Here is a 20,762-nt window from a genome sequence, read left to right on the forward strand (position 1 = left end):
AGGGTTGGGCCTGGGACAGACCCTGGCTCCAGGGTCTTTCAGGAGTTAGAAAGGGAACTGATAACTCACAATTTTTGAGACTCCAAATGTCTTAAAATTTTAAAGATATTATTCATTGATTGAAAATACAAGTAAAGAAAAAAATTCACGGCTCTCTCTCCGTCTGGACACAGCCTGCATTCTCCCTTGAACGTGTGTCTAAATAAACCTCTGTCTATGCCTTTGAGAAAAATAAATAAATAAAAATTAAAAATGCAAGGGGCCTGGAGGTTAGCTTAGTGGTAGACTGCATACCTAGCATGGGTGATGGCTTTTCTTCTTTCATCCATAGCACACATTCCCTCCACCAAAAAATAAAACATAAATAAAATAAATAAAAAATTCAGAAATTAAAAACAAACAGGGTACAAAATTTTGTTTTATATATATATATATATATATATATATATATATATTTATTTATTTTTTTATTTTTTTATTTTTTTAAATGCTGGGGATGGAACCAAAAGCCTCATATGTACAAGGCAAGTGCTCTGTCACTAAGCTACCCACTTTCAGCCCCTGTCCTATATTTAGATTTTTCTTTTTGCAACTGAACACTTTCTACATAAAGGGGAAAAAAAAAACACAAAACTACGATGCAATGTAGTTATGTATTCACCAGGTGATAATCTAATTTATTATGCAGGACTGATGCCCAGCTCTGCAGATATGTGGCCGGGTGGTGGCACACAATTTTAATATCTGGATGCCTTCCTGTCTGTGTGTATCTAGGACTCTATGTATGGATGGCCACACCAGGCAATAACGTCAAAGCTCTAAATCTGAGGCCTTTGACGAATGTGAAGTTGGGGCCAAATATCCCTTCTGTCCCTGCCTGTGACATTCCCTGCCTGGTGGTTCCTGCCACCAACGGGGGTGACCTTGGGCAGGCTGCTCAGCCTCTTCTTGGCATCCAAGTGCTAATCTGTAAAAGGCCCCCTGGGTCCCCCCCTCAGAGTGTGGTTTTGGAGAATTCCGGGGAGTAACCTACACTGACCACTTGCCTCAGCTGAGGTTTAGTAAATGCTCAATAAATGTTAGCTGGAGTCAGTCACTATTATTAGAGCAAAGACTCAAGGCCGTGGCCCAAGTTGACTCAGTCGGTCTGTGTGGGAAACTGCCCTGCCCAAAGAGAATTCATTCTTTGCTTATTTAACACATATTTATCAAAGGATTACTTAGTTTTTAAAAGTTTGTTTGACAAATGACATTTCTTTATTCTAATTAGGAAACTAGCAAGCAAGAAAGGTAATCACATAATCCACTTATCACAACCCTTCAAATTTCCTTCTTTATTCTCTGAGCCCCTCCTCCCAACCCCTCCACCCCCTTTTTAACCTAGTTAAGACCATAATGTTTCTCACTTTTGAATCTCATGCTTTAAAAAATTTTTGGTGGGCTGGGGATGTGGCTCAAGCGGTAGCGCGCTCACCTGGCATGCGTGCGGCCCGGGTTCGATCCTCAGCACCACATACCAACAAAGATGTTGTGTCCGCCAAAAACTAAACAATAAATATTAAAATTCTCTCTCTCTCTCTCTCTCTCTCTCTCTCTCTCTCTCTCTCCTAAAAAAATAATAAAATAAAATTCTCTCTCTCTCTCAAAAAAAAAAATGTTAAAAAAAATTTTGGTTTCCATTTAACATGTGAATGTAATGCTTTCCTGACTTTATAAATATAAGTTTTTTTGAGATAGGGTCTTACTATATTGCTCAGGATGCTCTCAAACTCTTGGGCTCAAGTGATCCTCCTGCCTCAGCTTCCTGAGTAGCTTAGACTACAGGCAAGAATCACCCCACCCAGCTTATAAATATGATTTTTAATAGTTGCAGAAAAGATCAACTCTGAATGTACCGGTTCCTAATCAGTTTCTATTTTGTTGGACAGTGGGATAATTTCCAATTTTTTCCTTTTCTTTCCTTTTTTTTTTGCTATTAAGATATCAAACTAGGGCTGGGGCTGGGGCTGAGTGGTAGAGCACTCGCCTAGCATGTTCGAGACCCTGGGTTTGATCCTCAGCACCACATAAAAATAAGTAAATTAAATAAAGGCATTGTGTCCAACTACAACTGAAAAAAAAAAAAAAAGATATCAAACTGGTCAAACACAGTGGTGCATACCTGTAGCCCCCATTTTTTGGGTGGTTGAAGCAGGAGGATCATACGTTTGTGTCCTGTCTGGGAAATGTAGACACTGTCTCAAAAACACAAATTCAAAAGGGGTGAGGATGTAGCTTAGTGGTAGAGCATCCCGGGGTTCAATACCTAGCAGAGATAGATAGATACATAGATAGACAGACAGACAGACAGACAGGTGTAGAGGTTGAACTGAAAGCTGGGAATGTTGTCCAGTGGGAGTGTATGGTTAGCATGCACTAGACCTGGGGTTAGAGCCCCACATTAAAAAAAGTCAGACTGAGATGAATACTTTTGTCCATCTTGTTTCATAATGAATTTCTACTTCATCGCTCCTATTTCTGGAGTACTTACTATGGCTCAAGTTCTGTGCTGGGTACTGGGGATAGAGCGGGTAGGGCTGGGACAGGTGTGACCTTGGCTTTCACAAGGCTGGTATCCTAAGGGGCAGCAGATGATAAATGTGCAAAGAAACCCAATACTTGCAGATGGCAGTGGACAAAGACTGGCTGGAAAGGGCACTGCCCACCTTTTGGGGGCAGGGAAGTCACAGCCTACCTCTCCGATGAAGATGCCACAGGCCTTGGAAAACACGACAGGGGCCAGAGTTAGGCAAATGAGGGCTCCGGGTTCCAAATGTAAGGACAGATCTACTCTTAACCTTGGGCACACACAAGGCCCTGAGAGTGGGTGTTGCCTTAAATTCTCCTCCCCAGGTGCCAGTCACTTAACTACCGTTTGCAGGGAATAAATGTGGAAGAGGGATTCCAGGCAGAGAGAGCAGCAGGTGCAAAACTCAGAGGCTTGTTGTGTTCCAGGGAAAGAGACTCAGTTCCCGGGAAGAGCAACAGAGTGGAGAAACCACTCTCTGGTTCTGATGGAATCAGAAAGGCAGAACCAGAGAAAGAAATGTTGAAAAGTTTTGAAAAGTTTGGAGAGTCTTCCTATTTGACACGTGTAGTTTTAAATATCCAGGTAGTGGGGAAAACTAGGCTTCCAATTTCCCCCACATAGATTAGGAAGGTGGGTGCTGGAGGGCATGGAGCCCTTTAAGAGCTCTCAAGTGTTGGTGTTTAACCTTGACCACACGTTCTAATGCCCTAGGAAGGTTTAAAAAATACTGATGCCGGGGGCCTTGGCTGAGGGATTCGGATTCTGGGATGAGGCCTCGATGTAGGGATTCTATTGCAAAGGCAAAACTTGAGAACACCTGTTATGATCTTGTTGTGGCTATAAATTGTTGTGGGATATTTGCAATGTAGGATAAGCCAGGTTTTATTTATTTATTAAATTTTTTGCAGTTCTAGGGATCATGCTGACAAGAACTCTACCACCAAGCTCCATCCCAGGCGTAGAAACCAGATTTTATAGCCCCTGGTAGGTCCTTTCTGCAATGTTGAATCTGGATTTTATTCTAAGAAAAATAGGAAGCCATTGGTGATCTATAAGTAGGCTAGTATCATGATCTGATTTTTTTACTTTAAGAAAATCACTTTGGTTGTGTGTGACAGGTTTCCTTAGGAGAGATTCCAAGAAGTGGAATTACTGGGGGAAAGGGTATTAACGATTTTGGATACACACTGCTAAACTGGTTTCCAGGAAGTCTGTGCCAAATGACAGTCTCCCACCTTCTCTGTCCTCACGTTACCCCTTTGCCAACACTGTTTTTGAGGATTAATTATTTCCATGCAAAAACCACACACACACAGGATAAATAAGAAATTGAGCAATTGGATACAATCTCCTCCAGCAACCTTTATTTTTCTCCTTCCTCATTGGTCAAAATAGACAAATAGCAAATTGTAGATCTGACTCTTAACTAACGTTTATGGATTTCTTACTGTGTGACAGGCACCATGCAAAGCACTTCACATGCAGAATTTCTATTAACCTTCTAATATCCTTAAGAAATCAGTGCTATTTTCATTTGTGGGTGTATTGCAGGGATGGAATCCAGGGCCTTGTGCCTGCTAGGCAAGTGCTCCACCACTGAGCCCCAGCTCTAGCCCAGTATGATTATCATCATATCTGTTTTAAAGTATGAATCAGGAACTTGCCAACATTACCTCCTCTTCTGAGTGGGGGAATCAGAATTTGAACCCAGAACCCTTCCTTAAATTGATCTGTTGCCATTTATAATTTGAAAAATTTTTCTCAAGGATCTAAGGATCTGGTTACTTTGCTGGTCATTTTCTACTGGAATAACTGGCATGATTTAGTCTCTGCAGCATTATTGTGATCAACTCTGTAAACAAGTCATAATGATTAATTAGCCACATCAGCCATTTGCTTGTCCGTCTGAGGGTCCCAGAGAGGAGAGCGCATCAATTTACTTGGGTGCATAAAAAGCAAAGAATTTGAGGAGAGGATCCAAAGAAGCTCAGAATTTACGTCTATGGAAAGGCTGTAAGAGAAGGGACATTTCTGGCTAGATTGAAAAACAGGATTGCAGGGTGGGAGAGGGGAGATTAAGCAATCATAAGCATTTCAGTCATTTCTTTTAATTGATCCAACTCCCTAATCCCTACTCCTTACTCCCTAGATTCCTTGAGGGCAGGGATTGTTTTTTTTTTTTTTTTTTTAACCTAGTACCAGGGATTGAACCCAAGGGCACTTAACCACTGAGCCACATCCCCAGTCCTTTTTTTTTTATTTTCTATTTTGAGATTCAGGCTTGCTAAATTGCTTAGGGCCTCCCTAAAATGCTGAGGCTGGCTTTAAACTTGTGATCCTCCTGCCTCAGCCTCCCATGCTGCTGGGATTACAGGTGTGTTTCACTGTATCTGGCAGAGATTTGGGTTGACGACTGAACTGTCCTTAAATGTTTGGTTGGCAGGTGCTTGGTAAATTTTGCTCAATGTTAAATAAAAGGATAAATCATGATTAGACTGTACACTAAAATAATACATAACGGCTGAATATGGTGCTGTACATCTGTGTGATCCCAGTTACATGGGAGGCTGAGGCAGAAGGTTTGCAAGTTTGAGGCCAATCTCAGCAATTTAGTGAGACCCTCTCTCAGGAAAAAAAAAAAAAAAAAGGCTTAGAATGTAGCTCAGTGGTAAAATATCCTTGGGTTCAATCCCCAGCATTGGGGGTGGATAAGATAAGGACAACATGTCTTAATTAAACGTGGGTTACAAACCAAACAAGAATACCTAGTTGTAGGAATACCAGTCTCCTACAGGGGACCATACTAAGGAAGGGACCCTAATCTTGGGACTGGATTCTGTGGAAATTTTTCTCTTCATAAGAGAATAGGGTAGAAGAAATGATGAACCAGGAGGAAAGGACACTCTTGTAGGTCCCTTCCTCCCCGCCCCCCTTTTTTTTAACAACTGGAGGACACTTCTTCCTATCCTTCTTTCAGCAAGAGGGAGGTGAGCCATGTGAGGGTATCTAGGGCAATTTCAGGGTGGAGTGTGTGCCTGTGGGGATATATCCTTCTTGATTCAACAAAATCATTCCGTTTTATTGAATTCATTTATCCTTATTATTGTTTTGCAATGCTGGGGTCAAACTCAGGCCCTTGCACATGGCAGACAAATTCTATACCACTGAGATACTTCCCCAGCCCCATTTAATTTACTTTTGCATAGGTAGGTGACCAGGCGTGGGTCTGATTCGCAGAGGGGATTTCTGTGCTGAGTCAAACATCTGGGTCATTTCAGAGGAATCCCCCCATGGGGGGAAGGGCAGGGAGAGGAGGGGAGAAAGGAAAATTCATTTGAAATTTTGCCTTTCCATCCTTTAGAACTTGCAAGATCCTCTCTTAGTGAGGGGGTTCCTGGGCATAAGCAAGGAGCCTCAAATTGAAGGGGAATGTATGCGTGTGGAAATAACCAACTTCACATAATGAAGTATTTTTGGGAACGATTTTTTAAATTACACAAATAATGTATAAAGACCTTTTCCTTGCAACATAAAATGATAAGTCAAGACCCCTTAGGCAGGTAAGGTTATGACACTTCTTCGAAGTGCATCTTGCCCACCTTTAAAAACATGTATGGGAACCTGGGAGGTTGGCGCACTCCTGGCTCAAGGATTGCAAGGCTGAGGCAGGAGGGAGAATCGCAAGTTCCAGGTCAGCAATTTAGCGAGGCCTTAAGCAATTTAGCAAGACCTTGCCTCAAAATAAAAATAAAAAGGGGCTGCGGATGTGCTCAGTGGTTAAGTGCCCCTGGATATTCAATCCCTGGCACCAAAAACAAAACAAAAATATGTATTGGCATCTACATAATCTATCAGATGCTTTAATGAATTCTTTCTGGGGGGGGCATGGGGGAGACAGCGCTCAGGTTCGCTCCCTCTAGCCAGCCTCTTTCTGCGGGGGAAGGTGGGCAGGTGTTAGGGTGGGAGGATTTCAGAGCACATTTGATTTTGCAGGAGACAAGGGCCGGCGGTCCTAGTTACTTACACTGCAAGGAAATGGTCAAGGTGTTAGGACTTGGTAAGCACTTGTCACGTGGGGGCTGGGGAGGTGCACACCCACCAGCTCTCCAGCCCGGCGGACCGTGGGCAGGTGGGCGCACGAGAACTCGCAGGACACGCCTGGGTGAGCGCGCCCGCAGAGGCACCAGGGCCCCCCACCGCAGGCAGGTCCGCGATTGGACGTCCGCTTGCACCTGACTGCCCGGCTCCCAGAGGGTCAGGTGCTTTCCGGGGAGCGTTTGAGAGGAGGCGTGGGTACGACGGGCGGCGAAAAGTTCCTTTACCGCGACCCGCTGCGGCGGAACCCCGACCTCTGCGAGGTAGGCGGGGAGCCCCGAGGCGCGGGAGGGCGGTCCGCTAGAGGCCCCGCCCCCGACACGCCCCGCCCACCTTCCAGACCCCGCCCCTCTCCCCAGGCCTGGCGGGCGCCGGCGCCGCCCCTCGTTCCCAGCATGCCGTGCGGCAGCGGCGGCGCGGCGGGCGGAGCCGGGAGGCGGGGAAGCCGTGGCCGTGTGAGCGTGAGGAGCCGCCGCCACCGCCTCCTCACCGTCCTAGTCCTCCTGGGCCCCGGCGTCGCGGGCCGCGCACGGCCCTGGAAGAGACGTCGCCTCCCCTTCCTCCGCCTCCCTCTCGCCGCGCCGCTCCCGCCTCCTCGTCCTGCGCTGCGGGCTCAGGCGGAACCCGGAACGGCCGTCCGCCTCCCCCGCCCTCCGCCGCCTCCTCCTCCTCCTCCTCCTCGGCTTCCTCCTCAGCCCCGGGCCGGAGCGGAGTGTCGGCGGCGGCCGGTTCGGGCGGCGACTCGCGCTTCTTCGGGCGGCGGCGCTTGGCCATGTCGTGTCGGGGAAGGTAATGAGCCGCAGAGCCCCGGGGTCTCGGCTGAGCAGCGGCGGCGGCGGCGGCACCAAGTACCCGCGGAGCTGGAATGACTGGCAACCCAGGTGGGTGACCGGCGCCCAGCCCGCCGCCCGACCTCCCGGCCCCGCCTGGGGCGGGCCGAGGCCTAGGGCCGCGGGGCCGGAGGCGCGGCCTAGGCCCTCCACCCCCCGGGAGCCGGGCGCGGCTTCCTGGGTCTCCTCCCGCCTGGGCTGGGGAGGAAGGCCGCGGGGAGGCGCGGCCTAAGTGCCCCCCAGCTCCGACTTCTGCCCGGGGCGGGAGCCCTGACCCAGCGCGCCCGGAGGAGGCTCGGGCTTCGGGCTTGGGTCCGGGAGGGTTAAGGAGGAGGCCTGGGGCGGGGTGGGGACGGTTTCCAGTAGCACCACCTCTCCAGTCGGGGTGTCCTGGGAGTCCAGGACCCTCTGTGCTCCCCATTAACTTCCTGGGTCTCTCACTCTGCCAGCCCCACGTGAAAGACCTCCTTAGACTGCACTCTCCAGTGACTCCCACGTGTTAATATTTTTGAAAAACCCCGAAGTACAACTAAGGTCCGACTTTGGCTGGGCGTTAGTGGGGCTGGAGATGAGGTCGCGCTAATGGGATCAGCCCACTCTGGTCTTGTGAAATAGTTTTTTTCCGTGAGTGCAGGGACAGTTTAACTGGTGAACAGCAATTCCTACCTGAGAATGAACTTCGTGGCTACTTAGGAGTAGAGAAATTATTTTCCTCTCGTATGGAGGATTTGATCTCAGGTGCTTTGGGACTTCATTGGCTTTGAATATATTGGGACCATTGACTTAAAAAAAAAATTTAGTTTTCGTGTCTAATATTCAGAGACTGGGATTTAACGCAGTGCCTAGAAGAACTCCCTAAATTTATATACATGCATTTGAGCATAAGTCGATTCATGGAGCACACTTGCATTTCAATTGACCAGAAATTGGAGAGATAAATGTAAATTGCACACGTTGCTGGGATGTCCTTTTGCTTCCTGATAATCACACCTATTTCAGCAGTGTTTAGAAGTAAAGAATTTGGTAAGGTGTTGGAATTTTAAGGCTTGATAGAAAAATCAAAATAATCTTTGGCTCACCGGTGATACACCTTGTTTTTATTAATATGCTTTCCTAGATACTTTGTCAGGTGAGAACTGATGTATATAACTAGGTGACTTAAAAAAATTAATGCTTGAATCTAGAATTGATGTTAATTAAAAATTTTTTTTGTTTAAAAACAGCTTTGATTTGTGAGTAAGTTAAATAAAATCGGTTGTCTAGTATTCTGTAATTGACATGCTTGGTTTTCATTTTTATCTAAATGTGTGCAATTTGATTTTAGGTGTTGAGTGTATTAGGTGATAAATGAACTTGAGTTTGACATTTCAGAGCTCTCCTTTAACAATGGGGTTTTCCATGGCTTTTCAGTATTGTGATTGGTACATATAAGAGAAATTAGTAATTCTTTAGAGGGTCTAAAATGCACTTCCCAAATAGTTGCAGAGCTTTTGGAAAATAAGATGTAGCTTGTAGTTCTAAATAAATAAATGGAGTAGTAGAGTTGCACCCACATACTGGTGTCCTCTGTTGTTTCTTTCATGCGCTTTATTTCTTGGAGTGTGTAGTGATGGGGGGATGGGAGAGGATGAAAGCTTTCTTTGGAGCTGTGTGCTGTAACAGTCTCAGAACTTAATGCCTAGGTGGATGATACTGTGAGATGCACTTGGTTACATGGAGTAACAGTTTAGGATATTGGAAATATTTGATTTTTCTCTCCTTGTTGAGGGAAAGAGACAAATGGACACATCCCATAATGTGATTTATTTGCAAGATCACCATAGTAGATTTGTTAAATAGCCAATAAAAAAAACCTAAACTTTAGATGTTTGCCAAGTCATAGATTTTCATAAGTTAAATGAGGTTTTTCTATCCCTTGTCTTCAGAAAGATGACAGACTCTAGGTAACTGACAGAATGGAGGCTGATCTTCCCACTTGTTTAACTATTTTGACTTTAAAAAAAATTGTTTGTCTTTTCTGTGCCCTTTCTTTTCTGATTTTTTTTTAACTTTGGTTCTGTTTCTTCGATTTAGGCTTTTGAGCAAGTGGGTCTAAAAAATTATTGTCAGCTTCTTTTAGTATTAGTTTTCCAGTTAGTCTGGCAAGTGAGTCTATCATGGCCATACAGAATTCTTAACACATTTTGACAGGAAATGTTCTAGATGGCAGACTACACTAATGTTGTGTGGTAACAGAGCAAGCCCACTAGGAACATGTCTTTATAGACTGGCTTAAAGTCTGGCTTCCTTTTTAATTACTCAACATTTAAGAGTGGTTAGGCAAATGAGTGGTATTGGGTCATTTTTATTATTTGAAATCTGTGGTTCTGCACATGTAAAATTGAGGTGGTTTTGAAATCACTTGGATGCCTCTTTTTTTCTTTTATATGGAGGAACAGGAAAGGTGGCTTTTTATCACAAAGAAATGCCGGACCTGTGAAGATGGTTTGCCTTTTTCCTTCCAACACTGCCAGTAGCCAAACTCTGTCATTTTCCTGGATTTATTTTGAACAGTCAAGATAGAGATCAGAGTGATATGTTTTAAAATTAAATGTGTAACTGTTTGTATATTTTAATATTCTTAAATGACATTGGTTGATTTGACATTAGAGCTATATAAGTAAAAAAAAGCATAAGATAGCATGTGGGTCATCAGAAAATAAGTAGACTTGACTTCTGTACTTGGGAGTCTTAGCATTTTATTCATTTAACGGGTATATTGGATGTCTTGTGGTACTCAAGTTTGTAAACTTTCTATTTTTTTTTTAAGAGGAGTTTTTGTCACATTGTTTAGGCTGGTCTCAAATTCTAGATTCTCCTGCATCAGCCTTCGGCGTAACAGATTACAGGGGCATATAACTATGCTCAGCTATTTCTAGACTTCCAAATGGATGAAACCTCATGTTAGACATATCTTCTGTTTTTGGTAGAATGTAGACAGATCATAGTTCTCAAAAGTACAAATATCTTTATTTTCCACCCAACAGATAAAAAAATGGAAGTTTTGTGAAATTAGAAGAGTCAGTTACTTGTATGTTTGATATGAGAACCTGGATTTTTAAAACCATAGTTGTCACTCTATCTTTTATGCATTTGTACTAAGTCTGATATCCTTAGGTACATAATATAATGAAATACATAAAGGATAAAGTTTAATAGAGTTACATATTTTATAGATATAAGTGTGAACTTTAAATAGAATTTCATGATTACACCTTCCTTCACCCCCCTCTGGTGAGATACAGTTTCTCTATGTTGCCCAGGCTATTGTGTATGAGTGTTGAATGGGGGATGGTATATTTTTATTACAAATCAACATTCCTCGGGAAACATTTGGCAGTTTATCTTTTTTTTAAATATATTTTTTAAGTTGTAGATGGACACAATACAATACCTTTTTGTTTTTTTTATGTGGTGCTGAGGATCGAACCTAGTGCCTCAAGGTACTAGGCAAGTGCTCTACCACTGAGCCACAACCCCAGCCTCTGGCAGTTATAGCTTTAATCCTTTTTTCCTCAGTCTGTTTCAGTTCCTTTTAAAAATGGGAGTATAATTGAAAGTTTATTTCCTTTTTTTAAATGGAAGGAGATTATGAAATATTAATCAGTAAAAAAATGTTCTAATTAGTAAGTATTACTTTTAAAACTGCTGTCTTCAAAGACATTATAGGTTAGTTTTGGAAATGAAAAAGTTTTAAAATGGCAAAACATCTGAATATTGGATTATGATTTTTGGTATACTTGTTTTTATTTGTCATGTATGTGATGAATAGAGTTTAAAACCTGGAGTGTTAGAGGAGGGAAAGCCATACAGTTGAGTAGTGGGCCTGTACGATTTTGAGAGCAAATTTTATAATAAAAGACAGTAAAAATATGGCAAACTGCAAGTTGTCCTTGGTAAAAAATGGTTTGGCTAGAGGTTTAGGGTACTTGTGAGGAGTGGTGCAAATAAAGAATGAAGCTAAAGAGCTACAGTGGAACCATGTAGGTCTGGAATCATGGTTTAAGGATGTTTGCAATGACTTTAGGGTACATTGAAGTTTTACCAGCAGGGAAATGGCATAATTTAGGAAGATTAAATCTAGTTGCTTCTTGGCAGGGGCAAGAGAAGTGGGGGGGGGGAGTGAGTGAGTGTGTGTGTGTGTGTGTGTGTGTGTGTGTGTATGTATGTACACACATTCCACACAGTTGGAGACAGTTGTACAGTCTAGACAAGAGGTTGCTGCTAAGGACCTGAGTCCTATGTTTTATAATTCACAATTTAAATTTTAGACAGAAGTATTCAATTCAAAATATGGGAATTTCCGTAAGCAAAAGCTTTTCATATTGGTTGAGAATGATCACTAAAGTGATCTTTTTTTTTTTTTGAGAGAGAGAGAGAGAGAGAATTTTAATATTTTATTTTTTAGTTCTCGGCGGACACAACATCTTTGTTGGTATGTGGTGCTGAGGATCGAACCCGGGCCGCACCGCACTCCAGGCGAGCGGGCTACCAGTTGAGCCACATCCCCAGCTCCTAAAGTGATCCTTTTTATCTGCTTACTCTTCACTTTGCCTTAGGACACATATATGAAATGTCATACCTGTGGAGTGTGTGAGGTCTACGATTCTTTTGGAAACACTAAATTCTCACAACTCTAGGATTTTCTGCCTTCACTCCCTCCTGTACAGTAGGCACTTGTTTACTTTTCTTTCCTTACCCTAATTACCTAAAATAAATCCCTGAAATTTCATTCACTGAACCATCCGTATGGATTTCCACAGATTCCTGTCTTTTCATATTGTTATTTTGGTTACTACCTGTCTTTGGCTATCTTAGTTTCCTCAGAGCCTTATTTATTTTTATGGTGCTGGGGATTGCCTTGTGTATACTTGGCAAGTACTCTACCACTGAGCTACATCCTCTGACCACCCATTTTATTTTTGGATATAAAATGTACCTCTTCTTATAGTGGCTTAAGAGCAAAGAGTGCAGAAATATTGTGATTTAAGTCCTATATGAAATGGTCCAGTTTATTATATGTATCTATTTTTTTTAAAATGTAGAGTGTAACCTATTCATAGAATTTGCTTACACACTGATATTTGGTTTTCTTTTTTGTTGTTGTTGTTGTTTTATTTTGGTACTGAAGAATTAACCCTGAGGTGCTTTACCACTGAGTCATATCCCCAGCCTTTAAAAAAATATGTGTATATATACACACACACACACACACACACACACACATATACATATATTTATATATATAATTATTTTATTTAGAGACACGGTCTTGCTGAGGCTGGCTTTGAACCGTTAAACCTTCTGCCTCAGCTTTCCGAGCCACTGGGATTACAGGTGTACATCAACCAGAAATATTTGGTTTTCTATGGTTAGTTCTCCATCTTGTATTAGATGATTTGTGAATATACCCTTCTAAGTTGACTTCTCTTTTGAACTCCATCCTGTTACTTTCAGATAAAATTTACACACACATACAGGTCTTAATTAAATCTAGTAAATTTGACAGATATATACTTTTGTAATCTTTACCCCAGTCAATAGAGATACAGGGATTGGGGATGTAGCTCAGTGATAAGAGTGCTTGGGTAGCATGTACAAGGTCCTGAATTGTACCTCTAGCACTGAGATGGGGGTGGGGGAGACAGAGAGACAGACTTCTCCAAGTCACTGGAATTATAATCATGTGCTACTGTGCCCAGCTTCAGATATATTTCTGTTGTTCCTCTTTTACTGTAAACATTGCTAATTTACTTGGGGTTTCTGAAGATTTCTGTGGTTTCAGATGGTAGACTCACCATTAGCACTTTAAGGTGTATGAGTCCTGGAATACAAAGGAGCTCCTCTACTTGGCTGAGTTTATTCCTGTTAGCTACAGGTTTTTGGACCCCTCTGCATTCAGTAGGTACTCACTGTGGCTTTGCTCTGCTTTTCATGTTCTCTGGCATCTAAACTTGGGCTTCTTTGAGCCCTACCCTGCTACCTCTGTCTTCTGTGATCTCCTTTCTTTCCAAATCTTGCAACAGATCTACAATGGAAGTGAACATGTATTTAGCATTTAAGTTATCCATTTTGTTCCCCCTGCTTTCAGGTCTTACTTGCTCTAATGCACTCCCCAAGCTCATTCCTGCCATAGGGCCTTTGCACATGCTATTCTTCTACAAAACATAACCTTGATATGTGTATGGATCTTATATAATTGTTTTACTTCTATATCCCCTCCTACTTTCCTCATGCATAAGTATGGAGTCTATATTTATTTGAATGTCTTTCCTCAAGTAAATACAGTTTTCCCTTGGTATCTGCAGAGGGACTAGTTCCAGAACTCGTCTGGGATACCCAAATCCTCAGATGTTTAAGTCCCTTATGTAAAAATGGGATAGTATTTACATATAACTTAGACACATCCTTTTGTATACTTTAAATCATCACTAGATTACTTATAATACCTCATATAATGTAAATGCTGTAAATATTCTACTGTATTGTTTAGGGAATAGTGACAAGGAAAAAACTGTACAGATGCAGGTTTTTCCTCATATCTTTTTGATGGTGGATTGGTAGAATCAGAATGTGGAATATGCAAGTTTGTTTCTTATTTTCAGCTGGCTCCAGAGTTTACAACACAGTTACTATAGGGGGCTTTTTGAGGGAAACTGTTCTTCTTCTAGCTGGCTGGTTAGCCTGAGGCAGCAATTTATAGCTGATTGAGCAGGTTCAAAGGGACCTTGGTCTAAAGGACTGGGGTGGCCAGATATTTTGCAGAAGAAAGAACATAGTAATTTAAGATTCATAGGTTTTATCCATCTTGAAAAACATCTTGCTCATGTATTTGCACATTGGCCTCTCATATCTATTTTATCTGTGTGAGCATTATTTAAAGAGTTTAATCACTAAAAGACAAGTTCTGGGTTGAGGCTTCTGGCATTCTATTAGAATGCCTGTGGGGAAAAAACTTCTTGACAGTTGTGCACCTGCAGATTGGGGGATTGAGACCCAAATTTCCCAGAATCAACAGATTTCTAAACATAGTTATTTCTTTGTATTAATTTTCATTCCCTTTAGAAAAAGGGGATTAAATTCCTGTTAGAAACTTTGGAGGTTAATTTTGCTCTTCATGTTATTTACAGTATATCTGAGAACTTGATTCTTTCCTAATTAGATGAGTAAAAAGTCCCAAAGATGATCATCAGTATCATAAGAATTAATACATTTAGAGATATAGATATAATTGAAGAAAAAGAAGTCCTGAAATTTCTTTCCTAAAAAGATCATCTAATTTCTTGCCTTTGTTGTTCTTTGTAAAAATGTGAAGAAAAAATGAAAACGTAGCAGGTTTCCCAGCATCAAACCTCTGAAATTAGAGATATAGTTTTTATTTAGTCGTCTGGTTTTAAAGGAATCAACTTTTTAAAGGAATCACAGGTTGCATTATTTTCGAGGACTTGAGTTAAGATTCTAGTAAAATTGGTTGTTGTATCAATAGCATTTTCATGCATAGTGTCTAGTTCATTTCTTGAAAATACTGAAATTATAATTGATTTTTTTGGTTAATAGTGTGTGTAATCAGTTCACTGGCTTTGTAAAGTCAGTGTTTTGAGCAGGACATGGTGGTGCATGCCTGTAATCCTAGCTATTCAGGAGGCTGAGACAGGAGGTTTGGAGGCTGCCTAGGCAACTTAGCCAGATCTTGCCTCAAAATAAAGAAATAAAAAGAGCTGGGGATGTCAACCAGTGGCCCTGGGTTCAGTTCCCAGTACCACAAATAAACAAACAGATAAAACCAAAGTTTTGTAAAGAAGCCTTTTATTTAAAGTGGTCTTTGTTGTGTAGTTACTATAATGTTAGTATTCCCTTTGTTTTTACTGTAATCTTTGAGGATATAAAAATTGCATCATTATTACTGTTTCCCTGTTGTAAGTTAATATTATTTTTAATTGGCATTCTAACTGTACACATTTATGGAGAACAGTACAGTGTTTGAATATATGTATATAATGCATATAATGTGGGCTGATCAAATTAAGCTAATTAATATATCTGTCACCCCTCACTTAAAATTCTTAGATATTTGAAATGTATTCTTAGTTATTTTGAAATATACATTGAGTATAACCACCCTGCTGTGCAATATATTTTGAAACTACTGCTTTTTGAAACTTTATATCCTTTGACCAACACTTTCCCATCCCTCTTAGTTAGTCTATTTAAAAGTCTATTTAAAAGCTTGCTGTTTTAACATTGGAGAAATTACAAATAGAACCTAGGTGATTTAGATCCTCACTCAGATTTGTTTAACAGTGCTGGGGATCGAACCCAAGGGCACTCTATTGCTGAACTTCACCCCTAGCTCTATTTATGTATGTGTGTATGTATAAATTCCAAGACAGTTAAAAAAAAAAAAAGAGTACCTCCATTAAGTTGGGGGAAGTTGGCCTGGAACTTGTGGTCTTATTGCCTTAGCCTCCTAAGCCATTGTAGTTACAGGCATGCACCACCATGCCTAGTTTAAGTGTCTTTATTTTTAAGAATGTGTTCATATATTTGCATCGATTCTTCACAAATATTTATCTTAGGAGAAATTGGTGTCATGAAAATAATAGTAGATTAAGAATGGGAAGACAGGGCTGGGGTTGTGGCTCAGAGGTAGGGTGCTCGCCTGGCATGGGTGAGGCATTGGGTGGATCCTCAGTACCATATAAAAATAAAATAAAGGTATTGTATCTACCTACAACTAAAAAGTAAATATTTTTAAAAAAATGGGAAGACAAAGATTTTTTGCATTGGCACTAGAACCTGAACCTCTGAGGAGGTAATTCTTGAGATCTGAAGGTGAAAGTTTGAGGGTTAAAGATAATGTTTGGGAAATTACTTTCAAAATTATTAAGGAGCTGCGCCAGTGCTACGTAAGTTGCTGTGTCTGGATCAAAATCTTTTCCTGGTAGAGTGTTTTCCTAGCATGCATGAGAACCACCTTCCATCCCTAACACCACAGGGGGAACACAACAGCAGCAGCAAAACCTTCCTGAATTATCTTTTTCCTACGAAGATTTTAAAAGTTAACTACACACATGCACACACGCATACATATGCACACACATGCACAAATTCAGATTTTATTTTTCTCCTCTCACTATAAAAGTATTTGTGAATGTGGGGCTGGGGTTGTGGCTCAGCAGTAGAGCGCTTGCCTGGCAAGTCCAAGGTCCTGGGTTCGATCCTCAGCACCACATAAAAATAAATAAACAAAATAAAGGTATTGTGTCCCAACTACAACTAAAAAAATAAATATTAAAAAAAATATATGTGAATGTAGCTTATACAAATTTTGCAAAATTTGTGTCAAGTTTTTTAGAGGACACATGGAATGGAATCTCATAATTGTTAAATTTCTTGTTAAGTATGACTTATATGCATACTTTGAAAAAATGTGGTGGGTATAGAATTAATTGTGCCCTAGTATGGTGGTTCTCTGTCATCATTTCCTAGTGTGCATCCATAAACTACGCCTATTTCAAGTTGGCTAGTGAGGATTGTCTTCGTAGATCTTCATGATCCTTTTTTTTCTTCTTTTACTATTCTTACTTTAAGAATTTACTACCAACCAAAATCATAAGCAGCAAAAATAATCTCATTTCTGTGAGTATTTGGATATTTTGAGGAGCAAGTACAGGTGATATTAAATAGAGAAAGGGTAGCAGGGCACAAGACTGCTGCATGTAATCCAAGCTACTTGGGAGGTTGAGGCAGGAGGATCCAGAGTTTGAAGCCAGCTGAGGAAACTTAGCCAGATTCTGTCTCAAAATAGAAACTAAAAAGTGCTGGGGATATAGCTTAGCAGTAGAATACCCTTGGATTCAATCCCCCCCCCCCCAACACACAAAAAAAACCAATAAGAAAAAGAAAATGAATAAGTTATTCCCAATTCACTTAAGACCCATTCAAGACCAGTGAAACTCACCAAAATACCTGAACATAAGTGGATTCTAGACTAAGAAAAATAATGGGTAAACATATTTGAAAGATAAATAATAGTATTAAATTATCTTAATTTTTGGAAAAGTATAGTCATTTGAAATGGTATAAATCATTCCTGCTTCTTCAAGTGTGCCCATATCTTCATCTTTTTATAATTGCTTTCTGTTATGGTTTTTTGTTTTATTGTAAATATTCCTTTTTTCCTAATGCAATATTATTTCTTAGAGATTTTTAAAAAATAAAATTGTCACAACGTAAAAAAATAAAAAGAAAGGGTAGGTTGTACTTTGCCAACTTTTGCTATACAGTTAGAATTTAAGAACTAATTCTGAGAATATCAGCTAAATGTTGAATTATTTTTTTCTTGTCTAGTGTATATATACGTATTTTAATTTTGTTAGAGTAGAAAGGATGCCAAAATCATGAAAAGATTGTACTGTGTCCTATAATAGTTTTAAGTACTTTGGGGGAAGAGGGAGAACATATATGTATCTCTATACTAATGAAATTTTATATTAATATAAGAATGTATATACAGGATTAAGCAATCATAAGATTTTGGTTCTATTTTAAATTGTAGTATTATAAATTTACTTAAAATGAGTAAAGGATTGGTATCTTCTGAGAAACTTCATTTCTAGAAACATTGATTTTTCTCTTGTTGTAAAAATTACTTATTTTAAACCTCCTAAATCAGTATGATTGAAGAATTATGAACAATTACCAAAAAAAGGATGGGGCACATAATACCTTCTAGGTGTACGTGATATTTAAAGTGTTTCATAGTTTTCTTAAACTTCAGGCTAAGTAAAAATACCTCAGTAAATTTTTGGCTACTGCTGAGTACAATGGGAACATTAATTCTCTGGCTCTGATTGCTGCTTGCTAGTATTTTTCAGTAGTTACCAAAAATGTCTTCATTATTTTGTTAAAGTTAGAAAAATAGAGATTATTTGAAAAGTATCTTTCTTTCTCAAAAGTTGATTTATGATATCATATCTTTTTGTTTTGTTTGGTACCAGGGATTGAACCCAGGGGTGCCTAACCATTGAGCTACATCCCAGCCCTTTTTATTTTTTATTTTGAGACAAAGCTTTGCTAAGTTGCTGAGGTTGGCTTTAAACTTGCAATTCTCCTGCCTCAGCCTCCTGAGTGATTGGGATTATAGATGGGCATCCCTTTGTCTAACTGACATATCTTTGGAAATTTAGCCGAGACCTTATTTATCTATTTTAAGTTGTATAAGGACACAATACCTTTATAATATTTATTTTTTTAGTTTTTTTTTTGGCGGACACAACATCTTTGTTTGTATGTGGTGTTGAGGATCAAACCCGGGCCGCACGCATGCCAGGTGAGCGCGCTACCGCTTGAGCCACATCCCCAGCCCAATATAATATTTATTTTTATGTGCTGCTGAGGATTAAACCCAGTGCCTTCACAATGCTGGGCAAGTGCTCTACCAGTGAGCTAGAACCCTGGCCCAACCTTATTTAGTTTTAAACGGTAGGAAATGCCTATTTCAGGAACATCCCTGAAAAAAAGATGCTGATGCTTAAGTAGACCAGTTTACCTCGAATATTTAATCTGATTGAAAGTAGCATGTTTCTTGACCAGTTTATTGTTTAACAGTGTTCTAAGCCTGTTTTCTCCCCAGAATATGTAAGAGGTGTCTGGTAGGAGTAATTGAGGATGTTGAAAGAAATCAGAGTCCATTTAAAAATTTGCTTGCTATCTTACTATAATTCCAATGGTGAAGTTGGAAATAGAACCCCAAGGTATTTTGGATTCTTCTCTCAGAAGTATTTATATTTTAAGAGGACTGGGGTCATGCATACTTTGAAAACATCCTCTAGATATTTCTGGTAATGTCTTCCTCTTTGTAGAGAATTAGTGATGTGGAATATAAAATTCTGTAAGTGCCTTTTCATGTCTGCCATGGCTTTTAACGATGTTGCCTGTGAAAGGATGCTGCAACTGCAGTTACAGGCTAGAATATTGCTCTCTTGGTGCCACCATCTGTGGGGTATCCCAATCCCATATTGTGACAATAACAACTCACTTGACTGTAGTTTTCTTTAAAAGCATTTATGTCCAAATTACATGATATATTTTTTTAATATGTTAGAAGTGTTTTTTGGTGACCCTATCATTTTTCTTGACCATATTGAACTGTGAAAAAAGTAATGTTACCTGTTACAAAGCACATTTACTATTTATTGTTTATGGAATTGGGGAACCAACAGGCACTGTACCACTGAGCTACATGCCTAGCGCCCCGGGCCCCTAACCTTTTTTTTTTTTTTTTTTTAAAATTTTAATACAGGGTTTCACCAAGTTGTCAATGTTGGTCTTTAACTTAATGATCCTCTTGACCGAGCCTCCTGAGTTGCTGTCTTAACAAGCCTGTACCACTGCACTTGACTAGCACATTTAATTTTAAGAGCCCTTTGTACATTTAAGGATTATTTTTTAAAGAGAAGATTTAAAATATGTAATAATTAGAAAATCTTTTAAACATGTCAGTCCCTTGGGGTGTGCTTGAATTTGTTTGCTAGAGGAATTTTATAAGAATAACTTTATAGTCATTATTTGCATATTTTTACGCCTTTGAAGATGGTTACATGCTTTTTGTTTGTTAATAAAAGCACTCTGCCTTTTCCCTGGTTATAGAGGCCCAATCTGTTTTAGAGACTCCTCTTTTAAGATTCCCACAGTGTAATTCTTAGTGATTCATAACTTCTCTATCCTGAAAGGCTGTTTGGCATTTAACTGGAAAACCTTGTGTGTGTGTGTGTGTGTGGGGGGGCTTTCTTTGTAGATTTTCAGTCTTTTTTGTCCTCCTTGTAGTGGAGAGGTCATAGAGTAAAAGATTTCCTTTCAACCTTGGCAATTTCCCATGCTAAAAGGGATGTTTCTAGAGTACTTCCAGGACCTGCTGACAAAAGAGGAAGATAAGCAATTCAAATGAAAGCCAAATCAGGGTCTCTTTGGGGTTAAAAATAAAGGCGGGGAGAAAGTCAAATCCATTTGGTTGACTTTAGGTGAATAATTACTTAGCATAAACTTATTTTTGTGAAAGGAACACTGGATTCATATTTATATTGTAGATTAGATATATACCAGGTTTTATAACTAGCAATAATATTCTCAGTACCTAGTAAGAATAATTTATGCAGTTGAGGTACAGAGTGTCAGAATAGTTAAATACCTAAATTAGTAGTGGTTTTCATGTCTCCGTCACAGCTCAT

General features: G+C 40.1%; 1 protein-coding gene across 7 annotated transcripts in view; it reads left to right on the plus strand.

The window, feature by feature from the left end:
- Window positions 1–7,402: 7,402 nt before the first annotated feature.
- The window catches only part of Smg1 (SMG1 nonsense mediated mRNA decay associated PI3K related kinase), a 100,311-nt gene continuing 86,951 nt past the window's right edge, over window positions 7,403–20,762 (plus strand). For 6 of the 7 annotated variants that reach the window (XR_013427036.1, XM_078024298.1, XM_078024301.1 and 3 more), the window contains exon 1: window positions 7,412–7,545. Coding sequence is in view for 5 of the 7 variants with exons in the window: in XM_078024298.1 (XP_077880424.1) it covers window positions 7,457–7,545 (89 nt within the window). In the remaining 2 variants the exon portion in view is untranslated. Of the gene's footprint in view, window positions 7,546–20,762 lie in introns of all 7 variants that reach the window. The other variant, XM_078024300.1, reaches the window with a different exon arrangement.

The sequence above is a fragment of the Ictidomys tridecemlineatus genome, chromosome 10, assembly GCF_052094955.1.
Source record: "Ictidomys tridecemlineatus isolate mIctTri1 chromosome 10, mIctTri1.hap1, whole genome shotgun sequence".
NCBI lineage: Eukaryota > Metazoa > Chordata > Mammalia > Rodentia > Sciuridae > Ictidomys > Ictidomys tridecemlineatus.